General features: G+C 58.6%; 1 protein-coding gene across 1 annotated transcript in view; it reads left to right on the top strand.

Annotated features, from left to right (window-relative positions):
* The window catches only part of ANK1 (ankyrin 1), a 177,398-nt gene that overhangs the window by 85,121 nt on the left and 67,150 nt on the right, over nucleotides 1-25,127 (top strand). The window contains exon 2 of the mRNA XM_062213779.1: nucleotides 18,459-18,560. Coding sequence (XP_062069763.1) covers nucleotides 18,459-18,560 — 102 coding nt within the window. The remainder of the gene's footprint in view (nucleotides 1-18,458; nucleotides 18,561-25,127) is intronic.

The raw sequence follows: 25,127 nt of genomic DNA on the forward strand, positions 1-25,127 counted from the left end.
CAACAGCTGCACTGTCCTTAGGGGGGCAATGTCTTCGCGGAAGGGCCACACGTGTCCCTAGAGCAGATATTTCACCCCTGCTTGTGTGCAGGTGTTTCTGCATCTGTGTGCTCCGTCCAGGGGTCAGGAAACAGGCATGCCCCCTGGTTTTCTTCTAGAACTAAACACTGGGAGGGCTGTGGTGTTGACATGGATCCCACGACTTCCTAAAACCAGCAGTCCTCGAGGGTTCTGGTCACGTCACTCATACTCCCCCGCTACCCAGCCACTGAGTGCTGTGGCCTGCCTGGTCCCAGCCCCGCTTTGAGCCCCTGGTGCCTGCCGCCGGGGCCTCTCCTTCAGAACCTGTTTGCACTCTAGCACGGGGCCGCTCTTGAACTGTTGGCTCACTGAGTGCCTAGCTACTTACAGTTCTACTTTTCCATGTGCGTGTCGGGGGCGGGGCCTAGTTCAAAAAGCTCATGGAGGAACAGGCATTGGGTGCAGGGGTTAAGACGCTGCCTGGGACCATGCCACATCCCATGTCAGAATGCCGGGGTTCAAGTCTCACTTCTGCTTCCGATCCATCTTCTTGCTAAGGTGCAAGCCGGGAGGCAGCAGATGATGGCTCCACGTGGGAGGCCTGCACTGAGTTCCAGGGCTCCTGGCCTTGCCCTGGCCCCGCCCTGGCCTTTAGCAAGCGTTTGTGGGAGTGAACCAGCAGCTGAAATCTCTCTCTCTCTCTCCTCTCTGCCTCTGTCTTTATCACTCTGCCTTTTAAATAACAAAAAAAAAATTTTTTTAAAGTTCATAGAAAAGTGGAATTAAGATGAGCTTATTTTGATACAGAAAAGAAAACCCAAGCCTAGTTTTGTTCACAGTCCGCACTTTCCATGCATGTTTTGGAGCCCCCGCGTGCCTGCGCGTTTCACTTCTCCATGTCGCCTGTCTCCCCAGGGAGGGGAAGCGCAGGATACATTCCTTCTTCCTTCTCTGGGTCCTCAGCCGCGCACAGCCGATGAGTGAGGAGGAGCACAGCTCTCACTGCCGCCAACTCTGATGGCGATGGTGTCGCTGTTACTCCCACGTGGAAGCGTTGGGCGTGGGTGTTGGTTTCCTTTGGAAACGTGGGCTGGCATCCAAGTGTCTTGTTTCAGAAGTCCCGGAAGTGTCCCAGCGACCGAAGCCCAGCTCAGTCATTCCAGAAGCAACAACGGTTGCTTGGTGCTGTCGATCCTGTATGTGACAGCCCTTTGTCTGGGCGCTCAAGGTCATGGGTGCTAGGAAAGGTTATTTTTTAAAAAATTATTTGTTTATTTGAAGGGCAGAGTGACAGAGAGAATGGGAGACACAGAGGAAAAAGAGAGAGGTCTTCCAACTGCTGGTTCACTCCCCAGATGACTGCTGGAGGAGTCAGGAGCTTCCTCCGAATCTCCCACGTGGGTGCAGGGGCCCAAGCACTTGAGCCATCTTCCGCTGCTTTCCCAGGAGCCCCAGCAGGGAGCTGGATCGGAAGTGGAACAGCTGGGATTCGAACCAGCGCCCCTAGGGGATGCCGGCGTTGCAGGTGACAGCTTGGCCTGCTGTACCACAGTGCCAGCCCTGGCAAGGTCATTTTGAAAAGCAGGTGGTGAAAGTGGACTTCAGGATGGAAACTGAGGGTGCTGTTTGACAAGCAGGTTGACACCGGTGGGGTGCGTGCGTCCCGTGGTGCAGGGCCTGGGTTTGACGCTCAGCCCCTGACCCAGCTTCTCTGCCAGGCCCTGGGAGGCAGCCCTGATGGCTCGGATGGTTGGATTCCCAGCTTCTGGCTCCCACCTGGCCCAGTCACAGCCCTTGAGGGCACTCCGGGCACGGGTTGGTGAGAGGGAGTTCTCTTCGTGTCTGTCAGTCTGTCTGTGTTTCTGCTTCTCGGATAGATAAGACGTGAACAGGAGATTGACTGTAGAGTAGAGAGAAGGCCTTCAGGTCAGCATGGCATAGGCCTTTGGAGATGGGAGAAACCTCAGGACAGCTGTAACCTCTCAGACCTCTCGAGAGACACGGAGCCAGGGTTTCCTAAAGGGACCATCCAGACCTCATCGTGGTGCTGGTCAGAGATGCCCAGACTGGTAACACCCCTTGGGGTCACCTGGTATGTCTGGGGTTTCCTGCAGAAGAGCAGCTTGGAGCGAAATGCAGGTGTGGCTGCCGATTCATAGCCGATTTCCCCACCATTTAATGGAAACAGTTATTAAACGCGTGCTGGAAATACTCTCTCTCTAAAAAAAAAAAAAAAGATGCTGGCCGAGAAGCCAGCTGGAGTTCACAGGAGCACTGAAGAGAGAGCTAATGGTCTGAGTGCCGTTAAGAAGAATGACACGAGCCCGGTGGGAGCTAGCCTCGGCTGCAGAGAGACGCCCGTCCAGGACGGCGAAGGCAGGCGAGCCAAGGTGTTTGTCCGTGGCAGCTGCTGAGAGCCCGTGGAGGGGGGCTTAAGAGGATGTGGGAGGGCAGAGCCTTCTTCCCGGGAAGTTGAGAAAATGGCAGCGCTCAAGAGCGGAGAGAGAGAGGCCGCTTAACAGTTTAATTTGGCTTAATTGCTTCACGGTGCGTCGGCTTTGGGAGGGCAGAGGATGGCGTGGGGCTGGCGTGCCTCCCCGCCCGCGGGAAGGGAAGGAGAGGGCTGCACAGCTCGGGGCCCGCGGGCCCCGCGGCCTCCGTATCCCTCCCCCGGGCTGCTGGGAGAGCTTAGCACCTGCTTCCTGCAGTGTCTTCCCAGAAGGCTGGGCGGCTGACGTGCCGGGGAGGACGCTCTTGTCCTGTTCCAGAGAACCGGCCTGGACTAGGTCTGGGATCAAACCCGGCCTTCTTGTTCCAAGACTTCCTGTCCCCATTGCTATCGGCAAGGATAGACTTGGGTCAGTCACCTCTCCTCACACCCATGAGGCCCTAGGTTCGCAGAAATAGTTCTTTTTGCTGTTGTTGTTAAAGACTTATTTATTTATTTGAAAGGCAGAGTTATACACACACACACACACACTCTGCCATCCCGCTGGTTCACTCCCCAAATGGCCACAATGGCTGGAGCTGGGCCAGGCCAAAACCAGGAGCCAGGAGCTTTATCCGGGTCTCCCACCTGGGTGGCAGCGGGGTCCAAACACCTGGGTCATCTTCTAGCTGCTTTTCCAGGCACATCAGCAGGGAGCTGGATCGCAAGTGGAGCAGCCAGGACACAAACCAGCACCCATACGGGATGCAAGCGTCACAGGTGGTGGCATTACCCACTATGCCCAATGCCAGCCCCATCGCGAAAATATTTCTGCTTTGAAGGTGCCTCTGCTCTGTGCTGGGGCCTTATCTGGTGAGAGAGAATGACCACGTTAATGAGGAGGCCCTGGTGGCCCTGTCTGACTCTCCCACGTTACAGCTCCTCAGGCTCATCGGCTCCGGCTCGGATACAGAGCCGCTGCTTTCCCTCGGCTGCGCGCCGAGGGGCTTTGGGCAGGTGACGTCATGTGCTGGTGCCTCAGCTCACTGCTCTGTAGAATGAGACTGATGACAGGAGCTGTCTCCCAGGGTGGCTGGGAGGAGCAGATGTGTTCAGACGTCTAAGCTGCTTAGAACAATGTTTGGCTCACACATCTTAACTGCTATTCTTTTCTCTAAGGTTCATTTATTTATTTGAAAGGCTGTCTTATAGAGAGAGAAGGAGAGACAGAGAGAGATCTTGGTTCATTCCCCAGATGGCCACAGCGGGCAGGGCTGGGTCAGGTCTAAGCCGGGAGCCAGAGGCTTCCCACGTGGGTGCAGGAGCCTCAATACTTGGGCCACTGCCTGCTGCCTTCCCTGGCCTTTAGCAGGGAGCTGGGTTGGAAGTGGGACAGCCAGGACTTGAACTGGCGCCTGTATGGAATGCTGGCATCACAGGCTGCGGCTTAACCTGCTGTGCCCAGCAGCGACCCCTTGCTGCTGTCGTTTTCAAACCCTTTTTCCCTTCCTGCACATCTTCCCTGTGGTGAACTGTCATGGGCCAGAAGCCGTGGCAGGGGTCCCACAGGGGTCCCACCAGCCTGCTGGGCATGGTGACCAGCGCGGCCCTCCCAGGCCCAATTCCTTCTGTATAGAGACTGGACACAGCCCCCTGGGACTCTCAGGCAGGTCTCCCGGTGCCTGGCAAAGGGGCCACCCATCCCGGCTGTGTCCCTCCAGCACGAGGTGTTCAAATAAAGGAGAGACCCGAGCGGACCCACTGGTCAGCCGCGCCTAGAGGCAAGACTGTGTTTGTCAGTAACAGCAGGACGCTGGGTGCCACAGTTGGCAGCCAGACGCTCAAGCCTGCTTAGCAATTTGGGGGGCGGGGTGGGGGAAGCCCCACAGTTGGCACATCGGCCACGTCCAAGTGGGTTTGATCTTGCAGCTTCGCCAGCGCCAGCCGCTGCTCTTCCCGTAGCAGCAGGCTGCCGAGGGAGCTCTCCATAATGTTTGGAAACACTGGAGGCCGCTCACTGAAACGGGGGCCGCTCTGCTTTCCAAGACGCGTGCAGTATCCGCTCCAGTCAGCAGCACGTTGTCAAGCGGCGGTGCTAAATGTGGCCAGTGGGGAGAAGGAGGCCCGGCGGGGGCGAGGCACAGTGGCCTGGCTGCCGATGCCTGCGGAGCTGGGCGTGTGCACCGCCTGCCACCCCCACCTCGTCTCACCCCCAGCCTGCAGGCGGCATCTGTGGGGGAGCCGTCTGCTCTGTAGCACTGGGAGTCGCTCTGATGGGCCCGACAGAAGGCTATGGGGTACGGACAGGGTGCTGGGGCCTAATCTAGGTGCAGTGTGGCCCCGGGATGAATGGGAAGTGCCTGCAACCACCACTCCCCTCCCCAGGAAGGGATGCTTCCACTGGGGCCGTAGCAGCTCCTGGGAAAATGAACAATTGAGTTAACCAGCCCCAAACATTTGATTTCTCCCCTCCCCCAACTTGATGTGGCTCGTTGAAAAACCTGCCTTAGCTTGGATTCCAACTCAGCCAACAGGTATCCTGGAGCCGCTGGCGTGCGGACTCCCAGGCATGGGCACCAGAGGACACCCCATCTCATCCTCACCGCTCTGCCCAAGGTGTCCCGGGTGACCCCAGAGCCACCCCACGGAAGCGTTGCTTGTCCCCGAGGCTGGAATTCCAGTTCTGTCTCTCAGCCACCAAGCAGTATTAGACCTGAAGCCTGCTGGGGCGTCTAACACTCTGCTCTCTGTCCGACGAGGGAGTGACTGATGCCGGTGTGCTTCTCACTACTGGGAAAAGAATCCCGTCCCTGCAGACTCCGTGCCAGGGCCAGGCCGCACCCTGCTGTCCAGCTCAGGGCCTGGGTTTCCGGCCTGCTGGCCACAGTGACCATCTGGGAGCTCAGGTTAGACTTGGAACTTCCTGCTGCCAACCTCTTGGCTGTAGGCTCTGCAGTGCTGCAGGGGGCGGGGGTCCCAGATATGTGATTTGGAAACAGGCAGAGGAGGGTTCCAGTCCCAATTGCTCTACTCCCAATTCTGCTCACGGGCCTAGGAAAGCAGTAGAAGTTGGACCAAGTGCTTGAGCCCCTGCACCCACCTGGGAGACCCGGATGAAGTTCCAGCTTCTGGCTTTGGACTGGCCCAGCCCTGGCCATTGTGGCCATTTGGTGAGCCAACCAGAAGGGAGACCTATCTATTTCTCCCCCCCCCCCACCTTTTTTAAAGATTTATTGATTTGAAAGAATTAGAGAGAGAAAGAGAGGCAGAGAGAGAGAGAGGTTTTCCATTCGCTGGTTCACTCCCCAATTGGCCACAACAGCCGGAGCTTCGCCAATCTGAAGCCAGGAGCCAGGATCCCAGGGGCCAAGAGCTTCTTCCTGGTCTCCCACGTGGGTGTAGGGGCCCAAGGCCTTGGGTCATCTTCTATTACTTTCCCAGGCCACAGAAGAGAGCTGGATCGGAAGTGGAGCAGCCGGAACTCAAACCGCGGCCTTACCCGTTGTGCCACGGTGCTGGCCTCCCTCTCTTTCTCTCTCTCTCTCCCCTCCTTTCAGGAAGAATACATAAATCTTTAAATAAAGAAAAGAGGGGTTTGTGGCAGGTGTCTTTGCACATTGGATTTTCCCAGTGGGACCAGGTCGGAGTGGGATGGGGGGAGGGGGACCAAACAAAAATATCTCAATAGTGAAAAACAGCCCCAGTGTGAAAAACCATTTTACAACTCAGGCGCTCCTTAGGAGTCAGATTCCACTGAGGCTGTGCCAAAGACTGGGCCTGCAACCCAGGGGATGCCTGGGCTGGGGGATGGCAGGGCGGGGGAGGTGTGGGGGACAGGAGCCAGGGGAGCCCCGATGTGTGACGAGAAAAGCCCAGGGTGCCGGCCCCTGCGGCTGCCTCCCGGAGCCTCGGGTTTAATGCTGGCCTTCTTCGGGCCCCACACTGCACCTCTCTCACTCATGGGTTTAAAAATAGAGACCAGGGCTGCCAACCCTCTTAAAAGGAACAGAGCGGAGACCGAAGCCAGCACCGGGAACTGACACCGGCTCTAGTCACCTCCCTAAATAGACCCCCTGCATGCACGCGCCTCCCTCTGCCCAGCTGGGTTACCCGACTGGCCACTGCGAGGTCACCACGCACAGACTTCCTGTGCGGCCCGCCTTGCTCCCCTCACTGCCATAGAGAAGCAGTCACAGGGTGTGTGTGGGGGGGGGGGGTCCAGGCAGTGCCTGTAGGGAACATTCTGGAAGGATTCTCCCTGACTCGCTGGGCAGGGGGTAGAGAAGGTGTGACTACAAGAAGTAACAGCTCCCCCCTGGCCCGGCTGCGGATGGCCACACACTCCCCAGGGTGGTTCTCGCCTGGCTCCCAGCTGGAGATAAACTGGCCTGCGTTTCTCAGAAAAGGATGGGTGGTGTTGGGGGGGGGAGTGGAGTTCCCTGGCACCCCCTTATCGGTAGTGCCCAGAGACTCGAGGGGGCTGAGACGCCTCCCTGCTTGGGTGAGGGACTCGGCAGATAGAGGAAGGGGGCTGGCAGCAGAGCTGTGCCTGTCAGCAGGCTGCCGCGCCGGCGGGCAGCTGTGCGGCTGCAGGAGCTTCCGCCGGGGGCTCAGGCACAGCTTCTGCTGTGTGTGCAGCTTGGGCACCGCTGCGTCACGACGGAGAAAATGGAAACTGAAAACATGCAGTAGAAGCCCAAGAAGCCGGGCTGCTACGGCCGCGCTCTGGGCACGCTGGCGGTCCTGTTCTCGGCCATGGGTCTCTGACCTTGCCTGGACCCTAACTTTCCAGTGCAGAAGCAAGGGCGGCACCCCAGACCTCTGCGTGTATGTGTGGGGGCTGGGGGATCACCTAGACAGAAGCTTTAGTTGACAGAGAAGGGAGGGAGGAAGGAGGGAGAGAGGGAGGGAGGGAGGGGCGGGGAGAGGGAGGGAGGGAAAGGACCGGCTGTCACTGATTGAGCACCGACTGTGTACCAGAAGCAGCATGAGGGGTTTGCACATTGTTCCCACAACACAAGGGCACTTCCAAAAAGGTTGTGGGAACTGGAATTAAAAGATACGTTCATTTTGGTGCCAAACGCTGAGGTCCACGCATAAGAGAGCTTCAAAAAGCCCATGGAAAATGTGTATTATGAAAAAAGTAGGCATGGATTTCTTTTTTTTTTTTTTTTTTTGACAGGCAGACAGGCAGAGTGGACAGTGAGAGAGAGAGACAGAGAGAAAGGTCTTCCTTTTTGCCGTTGGTTCACCCTCCAATGGCTGCCACTGCCGGCGCGCTGCGGCCAGCACACCGCACTGATCCAAAGGCAGGAGCCAGGTGCTTATCCTGGTCTCCCATGGGGTGCAGGGCCCAAGCACTTAGGCCATCCTCCACTGCACTCCTGGGCCACAGCAGAGAGCTGGCCTGGAAGAGGGGCAACCGGGACAGAATCCGGCGCCCCGACCGGGACTAGAACCCGGTGTGCTGGTGCCACAAGGTGGAGGATTAGCCTATTGAGCCGCAGCGCCGGCCAGGCATGGATTCCAAGGTGTTTTTTTTTTTTTTTTTTGCATCAAAATTAATGTATCTTTCCATTGCATTTTTCACGAGCATTTTGGAGGACCCGTGTACTGCCTTTTGTATATCTGGCATTCGGCCAATGACAAAGCAGTGCTCAGAAAAGTCACTTCCCGCATCCACAGTTCGGACTGGCGGAGGCTGCCCCATCGGAACGCACGGCCCAGGTGCGCGCTCTGTGAGAGGGCCACAGGTGCACATCCTTGCCACAGGGCCCGAGCTGCCAGGACAACCTTCTCTAGACTCCTGGGTCTGCCCTGAATCTCAGCTATGGGGTCCCTTGTGTCCCAGGCCGGCCATGGCATGAAGCATCTGGGAGACAGGTCATCTGGGAATCCGACTCATTTGGGATTCTTGGCTTTAGGCTTTTTTTGTGGAGGTGGGGGCATGGATGGGAAACACGTTCTCCTAGCTTAGGGTTCGTAGCCATCATGGTCACGGTCTTGGGTCCCCACACCTCCTGGGCACCAGCTGAAGCGAGCTGGGGATTCTGCGTGGTGAATCATGAATGTCTTGCCTTCTTCCTCCTGCCATGCTCCACCCCTGCCTGGAAGTCAGCCCGTGCCAGCCCCAGCCCCAACCTCCAGCACCCCCTGCTGCGCTTGCCCACCCAGGGAACTGCAGTAACATCCTTAGCAGGACTGGACAGCAGATCCCGTGACGCTGCAGGAGGGAGCCGGCGGCCTGGGGTCTCTGCCCAGAGCCTGTGGCTTTTCTGCAGCCCCTGTCTCCTTCTGTCTCTGTTCGTCTCGGTGTCAGTCACTCCTAACTGGCGGCCCTCCTGGGCACATTGGATCCCTGCTTTGGAAAGTGCAGGCTGGAAGAAGGACCGAAACAGGAGATGGCGGAGGAGGAGCCGGCTGATGATTTGTGATCTTCCAGGGTGTGGTCGTGGGTGCAGTCACGTACTGGGGGAAAGAATAAACGCTTATCTTTCTGAAACCCCGGGGCCTAAAGAGGCCTCCCCAGCTGCTTCTGTTTGCCCTAGCAAATGGGCAGTGGCCCTTCTTGGCCATCTCAGCAGACTCCCACCTTTCAGAGGAAGGAGCTGGGAAGTCCTTCCCGGCTGATCTAAATCTCTACATAAACTGAGTCCTAAGCCTTACAGTGGCCCTATGACTCATGGACATGGGAAACGTGTCATCCTTAGTGTTGTGCCGGCCAGTGGGGTGCTGGGAGATGGAATGGGACGCAGAACAGGAGAGTGAGGCTGATTCTGTCCAGGAGGTGTGGGTCGGTCTTGGTGCCAGGCCGGGGCAGGGCGCCGTGGGATCACGCCACGGTGGCCTCTGGTGCCGGAGAAGTTACGTCGCTGGGGGCTCCCTCCTTCAGCCCCGTCTGTCTCTCCTCCCTTCAACCTGAGGCCTTTGCGAGCAGATGGCCACATTTCTGTCTCTTCCTTCTCGTCTCTGGCCTTTACTGACTCTGGGCATCTGCAAGTTTGGAAGCCCCCGCTCTAAGGAGGTCATGGCTAATGTCAAGAGCTCTCGTCACCCTGAGAGTGGTCGTGCCCTAGCGTCTCCCCGCTGTGCCTCTCTCTCTTCTTCTTCGATTACTTGTATATGGCATGTAGCACTGAACTCACAGCACTCAGACGACACTGGCTTAGGAGTTCCAAGAACCGGGAAATGGCACTGGCCTGGGAACTTTCTCCTTGCTACTGATCTTTAATATTTCACAGCGTCTCACACCCTTGAGACAGATTGTCTATATGTCAGGAAACTCTGAGAACTCAATAATAAGGGAAGCAGCAATCCAATTTAAAATCGGATACAAGGTTGAGCAGGTACGTCAGCAAAGAGGGTGCGTAGGTGGCGATGAAGGAAGTGGAACGGCCAGGGAAATGCAAATCAAGCTCACACCGAGACACCACTGCCGGGCTGCCGGGCTGCCCGGCTGACCTCCTGAGATGGCGGCCTGACCCGGGGCGGGGGACTCTAGCAGAGGGGACTGACATGTTCACTCCTGGGCGGTGATGCTTCCACGGAGGCAAACGCGTGTCAAAACGTAGCAGGCTGTGTCTCAAACGTGCAGATCATCGCGTGTCAATGTCGTCTCAAATGGCTGCGGGAATAGTCTGCTTTTCAGTTCACCGCATGACTCAATCGTATCAGTGTTTTTGAAAGTGTTACACACATTCACCCATCTGAGTAGGGCTTTCTCTCTCTCTCTCTCTCTCTCTCTCTCTCTCTCTCTCTCAATATTAATGTAGGAACAGAGCTTTAGGATCCCCTGAGATGTTCCACTGGGCAATCATCAGGGCTGTTCCAGTAGCCATAATTTATTAATTGAAGTGCACTGTGTACAGGATTCTAGCAACTCTGGGAGGCAGTCCCGAGAGGCCTTGCAGAGTGACAAGTGTTGTCATAATGGGTGCACCGTCACTGCCCACCTACAGACACCGCCTGCGTTTGGGACAGCACTGGGGACATTTGCCAGCTGCCTCGCAGGGCTGGTCTGCCCTGAGGCTCAGCCTCCAGGGCTGTGAGGGTCTCAGGACCCAGAAAATTCTGATGTGGCTGTCGCGGCAACATCCACGTGGGGAGCAGTGAATTGTTTTTTTTGTTTGTTTGTTTGTTTGTTTGTTTTTTTGCCTTCTCAGCAACATTCTGGTCTTTCCTCTTGCTCTTTAATGATCTCACGTTTGGAGGACTCCCCCCACCCCCCATAGCTGCAGGTCTTCACAGAGCACCGTACTTTGCAAGGTGCGTCCCTACCTTCTCAAGGTGAGCCGCCCCACGCGCACGCTGGCTCCCCCGGCACTCCTGCTAGGAGCCCTGCCGGGGCAGGGAGTGCACGCGGTGCAGGTTTGGCTTTGTGCCAGCTGGACCCACGGGTTACTCACAGTGACCTTGTCCTGACTCGCCACCTCTGGGGGTGCAGCTTCTCCATTCACACACCCGCAGTGGCACTGCCTACCTTCCAGCCCACGGGCTCACCCACACACGAGACGGGGAGCGACGGTGGGAATGAGTGCCGGGCACTGCATCCAGACTCTTCTTTGGAGACCGCGTGAAGCCGGCCTCGTGACACAGAAGCACCTTCGTGACTGGAACAAGCGGCTGTGCCCGGAGCCCCTGCACGGACTCTGCTGAGCGTTTGTCACCACTCAGGGTTGAACCTTCTCTTAACTGGTCCCTGGTGTCACCTCTAAGACTTTGCCAGCCCCCACCTGCTTTCAACTGCCACCCCTGAAACGACCCCATGAAAAGGAGGATGGCCCCAGAGTCCCCCACCTCCGCCCCAGGGACCCTGGCCAGGGACCACAGGAGGGCCAGCCAGGTGGCAAGCACAGGTCTGTGTGCCTCTCGCTGCTCCTCGGCTGCATTCCGCCCGGCGGCTCCCTGGCAGGAGCTGGAACCGGCTGATTAACTGGCATCTGGGGACACCACACAAGAGCTCCAAACCTGCCGATTGGCTAACGGAGCGTCCATAGACCGTGCTGAGCTCACCCTGCGCCGGGGGCCCATTCACCCGGGCGGCCGGCGGCGCAGGCAGGCGGGAGGCCATGCAGCTTGGAGCTCCTCACCTCCATTGGACGTGCGCGCCTCTCCTCTGCAGCCGCAGGACGCTCGCCCCGCGCCCGGGGCCGGCCGGCACCTGCAGCTCGGGCCGCGCCCCCGCCCCTGGGCTGGGCAGCAGGTGCCCTCCGCCGCCGGGAGCCGGCCTCGCGCGCACTTTCCCCGCGCCCCGCTAATGGCGAGACGATGAGGAGACCCCGTTAGCGGCCGGCGGCGGGTTGGCGGCGGGCGGGCGGGCGCAGGGGCCGAGCGCAGGGAGCCAGTATTTTTAGCCCGATGCCGCGTAACTCGCCGGCGCTCCCCGCGCCACCCAGCAGATAACCGGGGAGGGGGAGCCGGAGCCGGGCTCGGATTTCAGCGCGGGCGCCGGACGATGGCAGCGAGACAGGGCAGGTCCGGTCCAGACCCTGCGGTGAGTGGATGAGCGGCCGCCCGCGGCGCGCGGAGCCTGGGGGCCGCTGTGCGGGGCGCGGGGCGCGCGGGCTGCGGCTCCCCGTGCCGGCTCCGAGCGCCAACTTCCTCCCCCCGCTCCCGGGAGGGTGCGGGGCCGCGCCGGGGCAGCCCTCCTGCGGCCTCGCGCCGGGCGCCCGGGCTTCTAGCACGATCCAGAGGAAAATTCCGCTGGCCCCGGAGGCTGCGGCCGCGACGGGACCCGGGCCGGGCAGGCGCCCGAGCGGAGGCCGGCCTCGGGGTGGGCGGCCCGGGCGGCAGCCAGCGCGGGGTCGCCTCTGGGGCGCCCCTCACCCCGGGAAGGGAGTCCCGCCCGCCAGGCTCGCCGTAGCGGGTGGCCGTGGCCTTGGTCGTGGCCTTGGCCTTGGCGGGAGCCTCGGCCGTCTGGCCCTGGGCACGCCTGACCCCTACGCCGAAGAAGCCGCAGCGGCCCGGAGGAGGTCTGGGGGCGGCGGGAAATGAATGGGGCCAGCAGAAGGCAGGCCCGCCGCGAGCCGAGCGCCTGCGCCCGAGTTTCCGTAGCGTGCGCTTTGGGGCGCGCAGCCGGCGGCCCCTCATTAGCGAAGGTGAAATCGGGGTTTGGGAACTTGGCCGAGTCCGCAGCATCAAGTGGCAGGGCTGACCCCATGCATCCATCGTGGGCCTGCAAGGCAGGTGGCAGACAGCACAGGCGGTGGCCAGGCCCCTGCACACGTGTTAGGGTGTGCAAGGGAAGCCGGCCTGGCTCAGAGATGGCTTCCCCAATGATACCTTTAGTTTGCTGGTGTGCTCTCTCCCAGGGGTCTGAGTGGGGAGGCCCGAGACTCTGGTGTGTGTGTGTGTAGCTTTAACAGCATAGGCGCCCTGGCCTGGGGCTCATGTCCATTTCCCCATAATGGAAGACACAGATGTGCTGGCTGGGGCCTGGAGGGACAGGCCAAGAGCTCCCAGCAGGCAGCTCCACAGGGTCCCTTCCTGACTTGCATGTGGCACAAACGAGCCGCCACCATGGGGACTGGAGACGGGCTCCGGCGCATGGCTGGCCACGGGAGTGGGTATTAGCTCAGTTGCCATGCATCTTCCCCCGAAAGCCCTTGAGAAAGCAAGTCCTGGGGACAAGCCCCAGGGGAACGTGTGCAGAGGCCCTGGGGCCTGCTCCCCGGGCTGGCCTGGCGTTGGGTAGGCTTGGCGGCCAGCTTCCGGCTTCTTCCGTGAGCCCCTCTGTTGCTCATCCATGGCTATATTAGTATCACCCCACTCAGGAAGTGCAAGTTTAATAATAGTCCGAGTGTCTCAGGTAGCCAGGGCTCACGTCCCCGCCACAGCAGTCCCAGTAGAACTTGAGCCCCAGAGAGAATCCTGTCCCCTTCCTTCCCCTTCCGTTTCTTCCCTCCTGGAGTGGGCGCAACCTCCCTGCAGCCAGGGCTGACCTCCAGAGTCGCCTTACGAGCTGGGGAAAAGGATTGGCCTGCCAGGCCGTATCACCCACTGGCTAAGGGAAAGACCCTGCTGAGGCCAGGCTAAGTGGGTCGGAATCCTGGCCCAGCCACACACTCGCAGTGTGACGTGGGACAAGTCCCTTAACTTCTCTGTGCGTCAGCCCTGCTTCTGATCAGGGGGCTCATCAGAGTAGCTACTTCACGGGATTATTCCAAGGCGCCAGTGCGCTAACTCACGTCAGTGCTCCAAACATAGGCAGAGCTTTATCAGAGCAAACGTACTGTGCTTTGTGTCAAAGGAAATTCAGGTACATCACATGGATGTGAGTTATCACAGAGGCAGGGGCCAGGAACACAAGATGTATGCTGTGTGCGCCACCACCCCTACACACACCCCCACACACACATACACAGGTAATGGTACATTCAAGTGGCACTCAGAGGGCTGGCTTTGTGGCACAGCGGGTTAAACCACTGCCTGCCATGCCAGGATCCCATACTGGAATGCTGGTTCAAGTCTGGGTTGCTCGGCTTCCGATCCAGCTCCCTGGTAACGCCCCTGGGAAAGCAGCGCAAGATGCTGCGAGTGCTTGGGCCCCTGTGCTTGGGCCTCACAGGAGAGCCCAGATGGAGCTCTGGGCTCTTGGCTTCGGCCTGGACCAGCCCCAGCTGTTTGCAGGCATCTGGGGAGTGAACCAGTGGATAGAAGATCTTTCTTTGGCTGGCGCCGCGGCTCACTAGGCTAATCCTCTGCCTGCGGCGCCGGCACACCGGTTCTAGTCCCGGTTGAGGCGCTGGGTACTAGTCCCGGTTGCTCATCTTCCAGTCCAGCTCTCTGCTGTGGCCCAGGAGGGCAGTGGAGGATGGCCCAAGTGCTTGGGCCCTGCACCCGCATGGGAGACCGGGAGGAAGCACCCGGCTCCTGGCTTCGGATCGACGCAGCACACCAGCCGTAGTAGCCATTTGGGTAGTGAACCAACGGAAGGAAGACCTTTCTCTCTGTCTCTCTCTCTCACTGTCTGTAACTCTCTGTCTCTCTCTCTCTCACTGTCTAACTCTGCCTGACAAAAAAAAAAAAAAAAAAAAACCTTTGTGTGTATGTGTGTGTGTGTGTGCGCACCTCTCTCTCTTCTCTCTGCTTTTCAAATAAATATTTTTTAAATGACATCCCATGTTGGCCTCTCTGAGCCCTGGCAGCGAGAGGGCAGACAGTGGATGGGACAGGGAGGGACCAGCAGATGAGCTCCAGTTTCTCCCAGCCCAGAGAAAGAGTCAGGTTCGTATTTTGCTGTCTTTCTGTTGAGAGTCTACTCAGGAAGTGTTTTTAAGGAGCCTTTTGGATTCTACAACACCCTTTCGGCCCCGCTGGATTCCAGGTTCCCCGGGCGCCTGGGACAGCTCAGGTTGGACAGGGGTTGGCGGATCGCATAGACAGGGAGTAGGGGGGACAAAGGGACGACGAGGGGTCTCACGTGCCAGCCAGGGCTGTGTGGCCGAGCTGTGGCCTGGCGCCGTGAATGGCCGCACCCGTGAGCCCTGTGGAGCCCAATCATTTTATTGCCAACTCACGAGGGCAGGGACCTATATTCCGAGTTCCTGTTCTCTCTCGCTCGGCCCTACCGGGATCCTGGGCCTGAAATAGGCCCTCCGTCAATCCGCTGTAGAATTAAACCGAAGCCGTCGCCAGCGGGGTGACATCATTCTTTGCAGCTCACCTCTAAGACACCCTGAAGATGCCACGCGTGTGTGCCCTGACCACCTGCCTGCCAAGGGCCAAGAGGACGGTGGCAGCGGCCTCGCCCGCCCCTCCCTGTCCAGAGACCTCACACAAACCCTGCTCTGTGTCACTGACAGGAAGGCCAAGAGCTCCACGGGGCAGGGCTCGGGGACAGGGCTGGGGGCCTTTCCTCTACCGTGGATAACTGACAAAGGCACGGAGCCCCGTGCCCAGCCCTGCTCTCTTGGTTTGAAATGGCTGAGAAGTTGGCCTTCCAACCCTCAGTTTTATCATCTCAGAAGTGGGTACAACAATGACGGTGACACACTTGGCCGGCTGACTGGTGTCGTTGCTTCGATATTTCATTTGCGAAGCCGCAGAAAGCATCCTGTCGGCCTCCGTCCAGTCTGGGGTGGGCTCCCCGGCCCTCGATCGCCCTGCATGTCTGAAATACTCGCTCTGTTCCCTAGACTCGGTGTTGTCTTCAACATGCTGCCTACTTGTGTCCAGCCAATCTCGGGGTTTCATCCCAAGCCCCACTGTTGTGCTACGAGCGGTAAATAGTGGGAGCCATGTCCGTTTAACAGCCTGATTCTTGGCAAATAACCCAGCAGGTGTCTGGTCGTGGGATCCAGGCAGACTGTCCTATCAGAGGCCTCAGCAGACGCGTGTCTGAGACACGAACCCGGATCCCGTTTCCCCGACGCACGCCTGGGGCTCTGGCAGCCCCGCCCTGGGTTCCGAATCGTTTCTTTCACCGATAGACACCTTGAGAAGGGGTGCCGGGGCCGAGGGAAGTGCCAGCCCAGCTGATCCTGCCGCGGGAGGGCCAAGACTTGCATAAGTGACACAGCCAGAGGAAGGTGTATTTGAAATGCTTTGTAAAAGCCAGCTTCTTTCTGGTGGTTCCCAGATTTGCAGACTGCAAATCCTGTGCGACCAAGGACAGGCATCAGACAGGAGAAAGGGGAGGTTGGAACTGGCAAACAGGAAGGAGAGCTGGGGGCCGGGGGATTCCAGGGTGCAGCCAGGAGGTGGACGGAGTTGGGAGAGGGGAGGGCAGGGGGTCCTCCTGCCACCTCGGGGTGGGGGGCAGTGAGATCTGAGCGTTCCTCTATTTGAACCTAATTGGGGCCCCCTGTGGGAGCACTGGCCGGAACTCAGGCTGTAGGGCTGGTCAGCTGGGCGGGGCTGGAGGGGGTTGGCTGGGGTGCCAGCTGTGTGTGTGAGGTTGCAACGAGCTGGTGCTGACGGCTCCTCCCGCCAGGGACCCCCCCCCCCCGTTAAGTGGTGAAGCCGCAGAACCCCACATTGAGGGCAGGGTAGTCATCAGAGCTCCCTGGCATTGCTGGCTGTAGATCCCTGGCCGTCTGAGTTCAGGGACGACGGGATCAGCATGAGCTGTGGCCACGGCGTAGCATGCATGCGAAGGTGTCCTCACAGTTCCCAGCCAGACGTCTGAGGGCCAGCTCGCTCTGGCTCGTCACCTCGCCCGCTGCCTGCTGCCCTGGCTTCGTCTGCTTCTGCTCGTCTGAGGACATTGAACAGCAGCGTTTGGGCTTGCCCCAGGTCACCCAGATGATCCCATAGCGAGATCCGTGACATCACCAATCTGTAGAGGCCCTTCTCCCGCCCCAACCTGCCGGGATGGGTGTGTGGGCACAGCTTGATGGTGGTGGTGGGGACTCCACACAGCACGCTGTGTAAGGAGGGTGCGTGGAGGCAGCGTAGGTTTGTCATCTCTTGCTCTCTGTCTGTCGTCCATCTTTACTGCAAACAAGTGTTCCCGGCACAGGGTCTGGCGGTGCGTGGGGCAGGCAGCTGAACAACAGCTAATGAACCGAAGTGTTCACTCTCGCACGCGACACCCGGCTGGGGGCACCCAGCTTAAGCGGCCAGCAGAGCTGGGAGGTGGCGCCTGGGCATCTCAGGGCCACACTGCCTGCCGCTGGGTCTTGGTCATGCTGCTTACCTGCTGTGCAGCCCTGCAGAAGTCACCTGAGCTCCCTGCCTCAGCTCTCTCATCTGTGAAATGGGCCTGCGATGGGGCGTGCCTCTGAGGTTTTGAAATGAGGATTAAATGCATATTTATGGGTGTGCGTGTGTGGCTACTTCAAAAAGTTCATGGAAAAATTAAATGAAGAGATGCATTTGTTTTGGTATGAGGAATTCTTGAAATCTGTGCGTAGGTTTTGCAGAATAAAATTTTCCATCAACTTTTTTGTTTTCTTATCTTTAAGAAGCGTGGAGACAGGGAGAGGCAGACAGACAGACAGACAGAGCTCCTATCTGCTGGTTCACTCCCCAGATGCCGGTGGTGGCCGGAGCGGCTTGGAGGCCAAAGCTGGGAGCCTGGAAAGCTATCCAGGTCTCCTACATGAGGGCAGGGACCCAATTCCTTGAGCCATCACCGATGTCTGCCAGGGCCTGTGTTAGCAGGAAGCTGAAGTCGGGAGTTGGAGCCGGGACTCAAACCCAGGAGCCCCAGTGCGGGACATCGGCTTAACTGCTGGACCCAATGCCAGCTCCTCTGTGAGCTTTATGAAGACCTTTCATATGCATGAGTTGAAAGTTTTTTTGTACTAAAATCAACTTCTTTCGATTCAATTTTCCACAAACTTTTAAGAGTCCTTTCATTTTCTATGTAAAGTGCTAATAATGGTTCTTTTTCATAAAGAAAAAATTTTGAAAGGCAGAGCGACAGAGAGAGAGACAGAAAGAGAGGTCTTCCATCCGCTGGTTCACTCACCAAATGGGCACAACAGCCAGGAGGAGCCAGGAGCTTCATCCTGATCTCTCACATGGGTCAGGGGCCCAAGCACTTGGCCCTCCTCTGCTGCTTTCCCAGCTGCATTAGCAGGGAGCCGGATCAGAAGCAGAGCAGCTGGGACTTGAACAGGCGCCCATATGGGATGCGCGTATCACAAGCTTTACCCACTGCGCCACAACACAGGCCCCAGTAGCACTTAGAAAGTGCTCAGGAGAAAAACAGAAGCACAGAAAGAAGCACAGAAGAGCACGCGCTTGCGTTCTTGGTGCCTGCACTCTGGACTCCCGGGGGCTGGCGGCCTGTGTGTGGTCACAGGCCCATCTGTGAGGCTGTACAGTGAGTCGCTGGCATGGGTCGCTGGCATGGGGCTCCCTGCCTGTCGGCCCTGGTCCCGGAGGGGGGCTCGGTCCAGGGCAGCCTCCCCCTGTGCCACAGCGAGGGGCCGTCTCCGATGGGCGCAGTGGCCACAGCCCCGCCCTGACCTCGGCCCCTCTGCTGAGCACTGGGCTTGGCGGGGACAGGGAAGCCGACTGCCACCCGAGGCCACTCACGTCCCTTTGTTTGTCCTCACAGGCCGACGCTGCCACCAGCTTTCTGAGAGCAGCCAGATCGGGTAACTTGGACAAGGCCTTGGACCACCTGCGGAATGGGGTAGACGTGAACACCTGTAACCAGGTAAGCAGGACGGGGCGGGCGCGTTGCCTCTGATGCTGGCCCTTGCCTGGTGAGCTTGGCAACTTCCCCACTGAGCCTGTTTCCCAGTGGCTTCAGAAAGCCTGAATTCCGTGCTCGCCTCCCCTGCGGGCCCCTGCCGCTGACTCGGGCTGTGTGGTGTTTGAGAGTGGGTAGCAGGAAAGGCCTTTGAAGGCTTCTGTGCCGGGAGCCCTGGGGTCACCTTTGTTCCCCCGGGCAGCCTTTGTGGCCTCCGGGCCGGGTGAGTGCCTGCGGCGTCCGCGGCTGGCTCCGGAGGGCTGTGGAGCGGAGCGAGCGGCCAGCGCTCGGTTCCAGGAGGGGCTGTGGGGATGCGCGGCAGGGCAGAGGTCTGGGAACTTCAGGGGGAAAGAAGAAAGCTCCATGGAGGTGCCAGGTGTGTGGCTTGCGTTTGGAGGTCGGTAGCTCGCTATGTGGCTTTTGTCTGTCGGTGTTTGCCAGCCTGTACCAATTAGGACTGTGTTTCCCTCCTCACCGCCTCTACTGTTCCAAAAACTGCTCCTCGTTGGAGTGACTGTGAGGAGGAGGCCTCGCAAAGTTGGTGGGAAAACGGAACTAAATGAATGCAGATTTTCTGTGAGCTTCTATTTTTTTAAAGTTGTATTTATTTACTTGAAAGGCAGAATTACAGAGAGAGAGAGAGAGAGACAGAGAAGGATCTTCTGTCTGCTGGCTTACCCCCCGAAATGGCCACAGTGGCCAGGGCTGGGCCAAGCCAAAGCCAGGAGTCAAGAGTTTTATCCGGGTCTCGCACGTGGGTGCAGGGCCCAAGCACTTGGGCCATCCTCCCCTGCTTTTCCCAGGCCATAGCAGAGAGCTGGATCAGAAGCAGAGCAGCCGGGACTTGAACTGGCGCCCACAGGGGATGCTGGCACTGCAGGCGGTGGCTTTACCCACAACGCCACAGCATGGCCGCCTCCCACAGCTTCTGAAGCTCCCTCAGCGCACAGCGCATGCAGTGGAGCGTCGTGTCCATTGTTACGTGTCCAGCTCTGGAGCACCAGGTGGTGCAGCCACGGCCGCTGCCCGTCCCCAGAACTGCTCCTTGGCGAAACCACAGCCCCGCCCAGGATCGGTGGCCCTCACTGTCCCCACCCCTGACGGCCAGCCTTCCTTTGCCAGTCCCTGGATCTCAGCCTACATCCTCTCCTCCCTGCCCCGACTCAGTTTCAAGCGCCCAGTGCCAAGACTCCACTCAGATGCGGGTGGTTTCGTGGTGGCAGACCTTGGCAGCCAGAGGAGCAGAGAGGATGGAGGCCAGAGGAGGTGACAGGAGGCGGAAGGAAGTGTGTGATACGATGCAAAGCCCCTAGCGGTGACCTTCTCCGGGCTGGGGGTGCCCACTGTGTGAGAAGCCCGCCTCCCCCCACCCCGCCCCTGCCCGGCATCCCCTGCACCCGGAAGTGCCAGCCCCAGCAGGATTCCAGCAGGCATCCCAGCTGGCTTGGGCAGCAGGTGGGCACTCAGCTTCCTTCTTTGGTGGTCAGAGGAGGAGGGGGCAAAGTTCTGGGGCTCCGTCCGCTAGCCCCGCCCCCACCTGCGCCCATGGGTAGGGGCTGCTCTGGCTGCTCTGGCACCCACAGATGCCAATGCCATGATTTTGGTTGGTGCTGGGGCTGCATCGCCCCGTGTGGGGCGGCTGTCACAGGAGCCCGTTTTGCCAACATGGGTATGACGGAACGTTCCTAGGATTGCGCCCGGCGCGATTTCTGTGTGAGATGCGAAGGTTGGGAAGCGGCCTGTCTCGCCTGGCCTCCCAGTGGCAAGACCTCGGCCCTCTCTCCCCATCACTGCTGGCTGCGCCCCAGGCCCCATGGCACTGGGCGCTGCTTTGCTGACATCATTGCCGGTGGGCTCAGCGCCAGTGACGGTGCAGCGCCCCTGCTGGAGACAGCTGGGGCTGCAGGCTCTCTCCGAGAAACGCAGGTGTGGGAGGAAGGCAGGCAGGACAGGACGCATCACAGGGCAAGGCCACGGCTGCCGGCTTGTTCCTGTGGCCGCTTCATCCCCAGATCTTGGGCCCTGTTGACCCGTGCCTCGTGATCTGTGACTGCGCTGTGACAGGTAGCTGCAGATGAGGACTGTTCACAGCGGCCCGAGCCTCGTTCTGGTTGTGTAGGGCACTTCTGTAGGGTGCTTCTGATTGCATAGGATGCTCTGGTTGTACAGGGCGCTTCTATAGGATGCTTCTGGTTGTATAGAGTGCTTCTATAGGATGCTTCTGGTTGTATAGAGTGCTTCTATAGGGTGCCCCTACTTCTAGAGGGTGCTTATTGTTGTGTGGGGTGCTTCTATAGGGCACTTCTGGTTGTATAGGGCACTTCTATAGGATGCTTCTGGTTGTATAGAGTGCTTCTATAGGGTGCCCCTACTTCTTGAGGGTGCTTATTGTTGTATAGGGCGCTTCTATAGGATGCTTCTGGTTGTATAGGGCACTTCTATAGGGTGCCCCTACTTCTAGAGGGTGCTTATTGTTGTATAGGGCACTTCTATAGGATGCTTCTGGTTGTATAGGGCACTTCTATAGGATGCTTCTGGTTGTATAGGGTGCTTCTATAGGGTGCCCCTACTTCTAGAGGGTGCTTATTGTTGTATAGGGCACTTCTATAGGATGCTTCTGGTTGTATAGGGCACTTCTATAGGGTGCCCCTACTTCTAGAGGGTGCTTATTGTTGTGTGGGGTGCTTCTATAGGGCACTTCTGGTTGTATAGGGCACTTCTATAGGATGCTTCTGGTTGTATAGAGTGCTTCTATAGGGTGCCCCTACTTCTTGAGGGTGCTTATTGTTGTATAGGGCGCTTCTATAGGATGCTTCTGGTTGTATAGGGCACTTCTATAGGGTGCCCCTACTTCTAGAGGGTGCTTATTGTTGTATAGGGCACTTCTATAGGATGCTTCTGGTTGTAAGGGTGCTTCTATAGTGTGTCCCTATTTCTAGAGGGTGCTTATTGTTGTGTGGGGTGCTTCTATAGGGCACTTCTGGTTGTATAGGGTACCCCTACTTCTATAGGGTGCTTCTGGTTGTATAGGGTGCTTCTATAGGATGCATCTGGTATATAGAGTGCCCCTACTTCTATAGGGTGCTTATTGTTGTGTAGGATGTTTCTATAGGGTGCCCTGGTTGCATAGGGTACTTCTGGTTGCATAGGGTGCTTCTATAGCATGCGTCCAGTTGTATAGGGTACTTCTATGGGGTGCTTACTGTTATATAGCTGTTTCTATAGGGCTCTTCTGGTTGCATAGGGTGCCCCTGGTTGCATAGGGTGCTTCTGTAAGATGCTTCGGGTTGCATAGGGTGCCCTGGTTTCACTCCTGAAGGGGAGAGTGGATGGAGGGCCGCAGTGGCCAAGCCCCTCCCTCCTCAGGCTTGGTAGCGCACCCTGGGACAACACTGCTTCTTTGCAGCCTTGCAGCGCTGGGCTCCTAATGGCACTGGCACGTCCCTTCCTCACAGCTGCCTTCATTGTGCTGAGATAAAAACGGGCTCTTGCCCCGGGGTCCCGGCTTCAGCCTTGGCCGTGACCTGCAGCTCTGAGCGGATGGACTGTGGCGGGGCGATGCAGCAAGCGCTCGTCCTTACATAAGCAGCACGCTCTCGGGGTGTGTGTTTTGTGGGAAAGAGCGTGCTGCTGGCCGTAACAGGAAGAAGTGAGTCTCCGTAGCGTGCAAAGACGCACTCTGGGCTTATGTAAGAGGCATCTGAGTATTCAGGGCAGTTCCTGGCCTGCTCATTTTCATCAGCATCAGCATCATTCGTTTAATAGGGAGGAAGACATCCATAGCTAAGAGCACACACGCACACATGCGCGCACAGTGTCTTTGCAGGAAAGCCGGTTCTCACACTTGTTCCAGCGCCGCTCGCGCCTCAGACCCCTGCCTCCCGCGTCTTCCTGTCCATGCCGCCTGTCTTGGGAGGCTGGGCTGCAGGGTCGCGGCAGGAGAGAGAAAATGGCAGAGTCCGCATCTCTCTGAGCCGCCGCCTGCCGGCAGCGACACCTGCTAATCAGCTAATGCGCACCAAAGCCCAGTGTTGGGAACCACGGAGGGCGGAAGGGAAGGCCGGGCGTGAGAGGCCTGGCCTGGGGTTGGAGGTCGGAGCACAGCAAAGGCCCGGGGGCAGGGGACAGGGTGGCGCGTTCAGGGCGAGCCGGAGAGGAGGACTTCAGAGAGCAGGGAGGGAACAGATGAGACACAGCGGGGCTGCACCGGAACCTACAGAGGTCAGAGCCACGACAAGGACGGCGTGTGTGTGTGTGTGCGTGTGCGCGCTCCAGCTATGCCAGACGTTAACCCCGTAGCTGCTTGTGGCTAAGAGGGGACGTGGGGCAGGGGACAGAGTGGCCGGAGCAGCAGAGGTGAGAGGGAGGTGCTGCAGGAGCCTGCAGCCATGGCCGTGGCCCGGGAGGAATGGAGGTCTTTGGCTGTTGAGCAACCTGTGCCACCGTATTAGTACATCCTGGCCGAGCTACTGGTGGAGGCCAGATCACCCCGGATTCGCACACTGCGTCAGAGATGTGCAGGAGACAGAGGTCAGAGGGGGCTGCGGGCAGTGGCGAGTGGGGGGGGCTGTGGAGCTGGAGCAGGAAAGGCTAGTCCTGAGTGATGGAGAGGGTGAGGAAGGGGACTTTGGCCACGAGCCCCGGGCCTGGCTCTGGAGGCGGGAGTGTGGGAGCAGCCTCTGCGTGTGGGCAGGGTGAGGGGTCGGGGGTGGAGCTGGAAGGAGGCCCTGCTAAGGAGCCCGGCCCTCGGGAACATGTCACGGAGGCATCCGGGTATCTGGGCCTGGAGCGCAGATAAGAGGTCCAGCCCAAAGATAGATATTTGGACGCCACTCAGCATTCGAGGAAATCAAATGCTGGCGCCGGCCGACGGGGCAGGGGTGAGTGGTGTGGTGAGTACAACCCGGGGGTCAGTGCACGCATCCATCACACGCCTGCCTTGTGCCCAGGAACGTTCCCAGCACTAAACAAGGCTGACAAGAGCCAAGAAAATGAACGCGGTCTGGGACATCAGCTGATGGGAGGCTCCACATAGGAGAAACAGGCAGAGGGGCCTCTGAGGAGGGCACGTCTGTGAGTGAGAATTCTGCGGCTTCTGGGGAACAGCATCCCTGGGAGAGGGAAGTCTGTGCAAAGGTCCTGGGGTAGCAGTCAGCTTGGTTGCTTTGGTGAAGGGCTTTGTGGGCCCTGTTGACGACTTTGAGGGTTTTGCCCATGCATGAGGGTGGGGAGCCCCTGGAAGGTGTTACAGAGGCACACTGTGGTTTAGGGTGTTGGGGAAGTGCCCCAGCTGCTGTGTGGAGGACGGACTTGAGGCGCCACGGTGGGGAGATTGGGTAGGGGTTGCCATGGTGGACCAGCCCTGGGTGTGGTGACGTCAGCTCCTGTAGCTGTGGCATAGGCCTGGGTCTCAGCCCAACAGACGCTGTGTGTGTCCTGGTCCCCAGAGCGCAAAGGAATCTCTGTTGAGGACAGCCCACCCGTGGTCCTGCCACATGGCACAGACATGGGGTGTGTGTCTTTTTTTTTTAAGATTTGTTTATTTATTTGAGAGGCAGAGTTACAGACAGTGAGAGGAGAGACAGAGAGAGAGGTCTTCCATCTGCTGGTTCACTCCCCAAATGGCCGCAATGGCTGGAGCTGAGCCGATCGGAAGCCAGGAGCCAGGAGCTTCTTCCGGGTCTCCCACGTGGGTGCAGGGGCCCAAAGATTTGGGCCATCTTGTACTGCTTTCCCAGGCACATTAGCAGAGAGCTGGATCGGAAGAGGAGCAGCCGGGACTCGAGGCAGCATCCATATGGGATGCTGGCACCTCCACTATGCACAGCACCGGCCCCAGGGGTGTGTGTCTTCCTTCCCCTGATGGACGCTACGCTAGGCGAAAGCCAGGTCCACGAGCCGTTTCCCTTTCTTTCCCCACAGCCGCTGGCGTGGTGTGGGTTGCGCATCAGACGCTCTGATTTGTTGGATGAAATGGCTACACACGCATTGCCGATGTTAGCTTCTGATGTTCAGTTTCCAGAGTAAATGCTAGATTGGATATTTATATCCAATCAAAATATTTGATGATGGAGACTGCAGTCGTCGGGAAAAAAAAAAAAAAGAAAGAAAGAAAAGGAAAGAAAAAAAAAAAAGGACCTTCTGGGATGACGCGTTCGCCAGATTTAAAAAAAAGGGGGGGGCCGCGTCTCCGTCCTCCAGAACCCCCAGAATTGATGGGATTGCGGGGGCAGATGGCCCCAGGCTCTGTTTCCTGTCCGGCTGTGGGAGAGGAGGTTCTGGGGACCCCGCTGAGGACTCCCCTCGTCTCCCTGCCTGCGCAGGCATTGCTGTGTGCAGGCACCCGGGGGGGCGGGGACCTCGTCCCCTGTCTCTTGGGCTCCTGCTTGGCACGTGGCAGGTGCAGCTGGACGCAGGCATGGGAAGTAGACCAAGCCCGCCCCCGCACCCAGGCACTGTGTCAGGGTGCGAGTGAGGGATTTCCCCACCCCCGCCCCCGGCCGCTGCAGGCCTGGGCCCCCCAGTCCGGAA

This window comes from Lepus europaeus, chromosome 16 (assembly GCF_033115175.1).
Source record: "Lepus europaeus isolate LE1 chromosome 16, mLepTim1.pri, whole genome shotgun sequence".
In the NCBI taxonomy this organism is placed as follows: domain Eukaryota; kingdom Metazoa; phylum Chordata; class Mammalia; order Lagomorpha; family Leporidae; genus Lepus; species Lepus europaeus.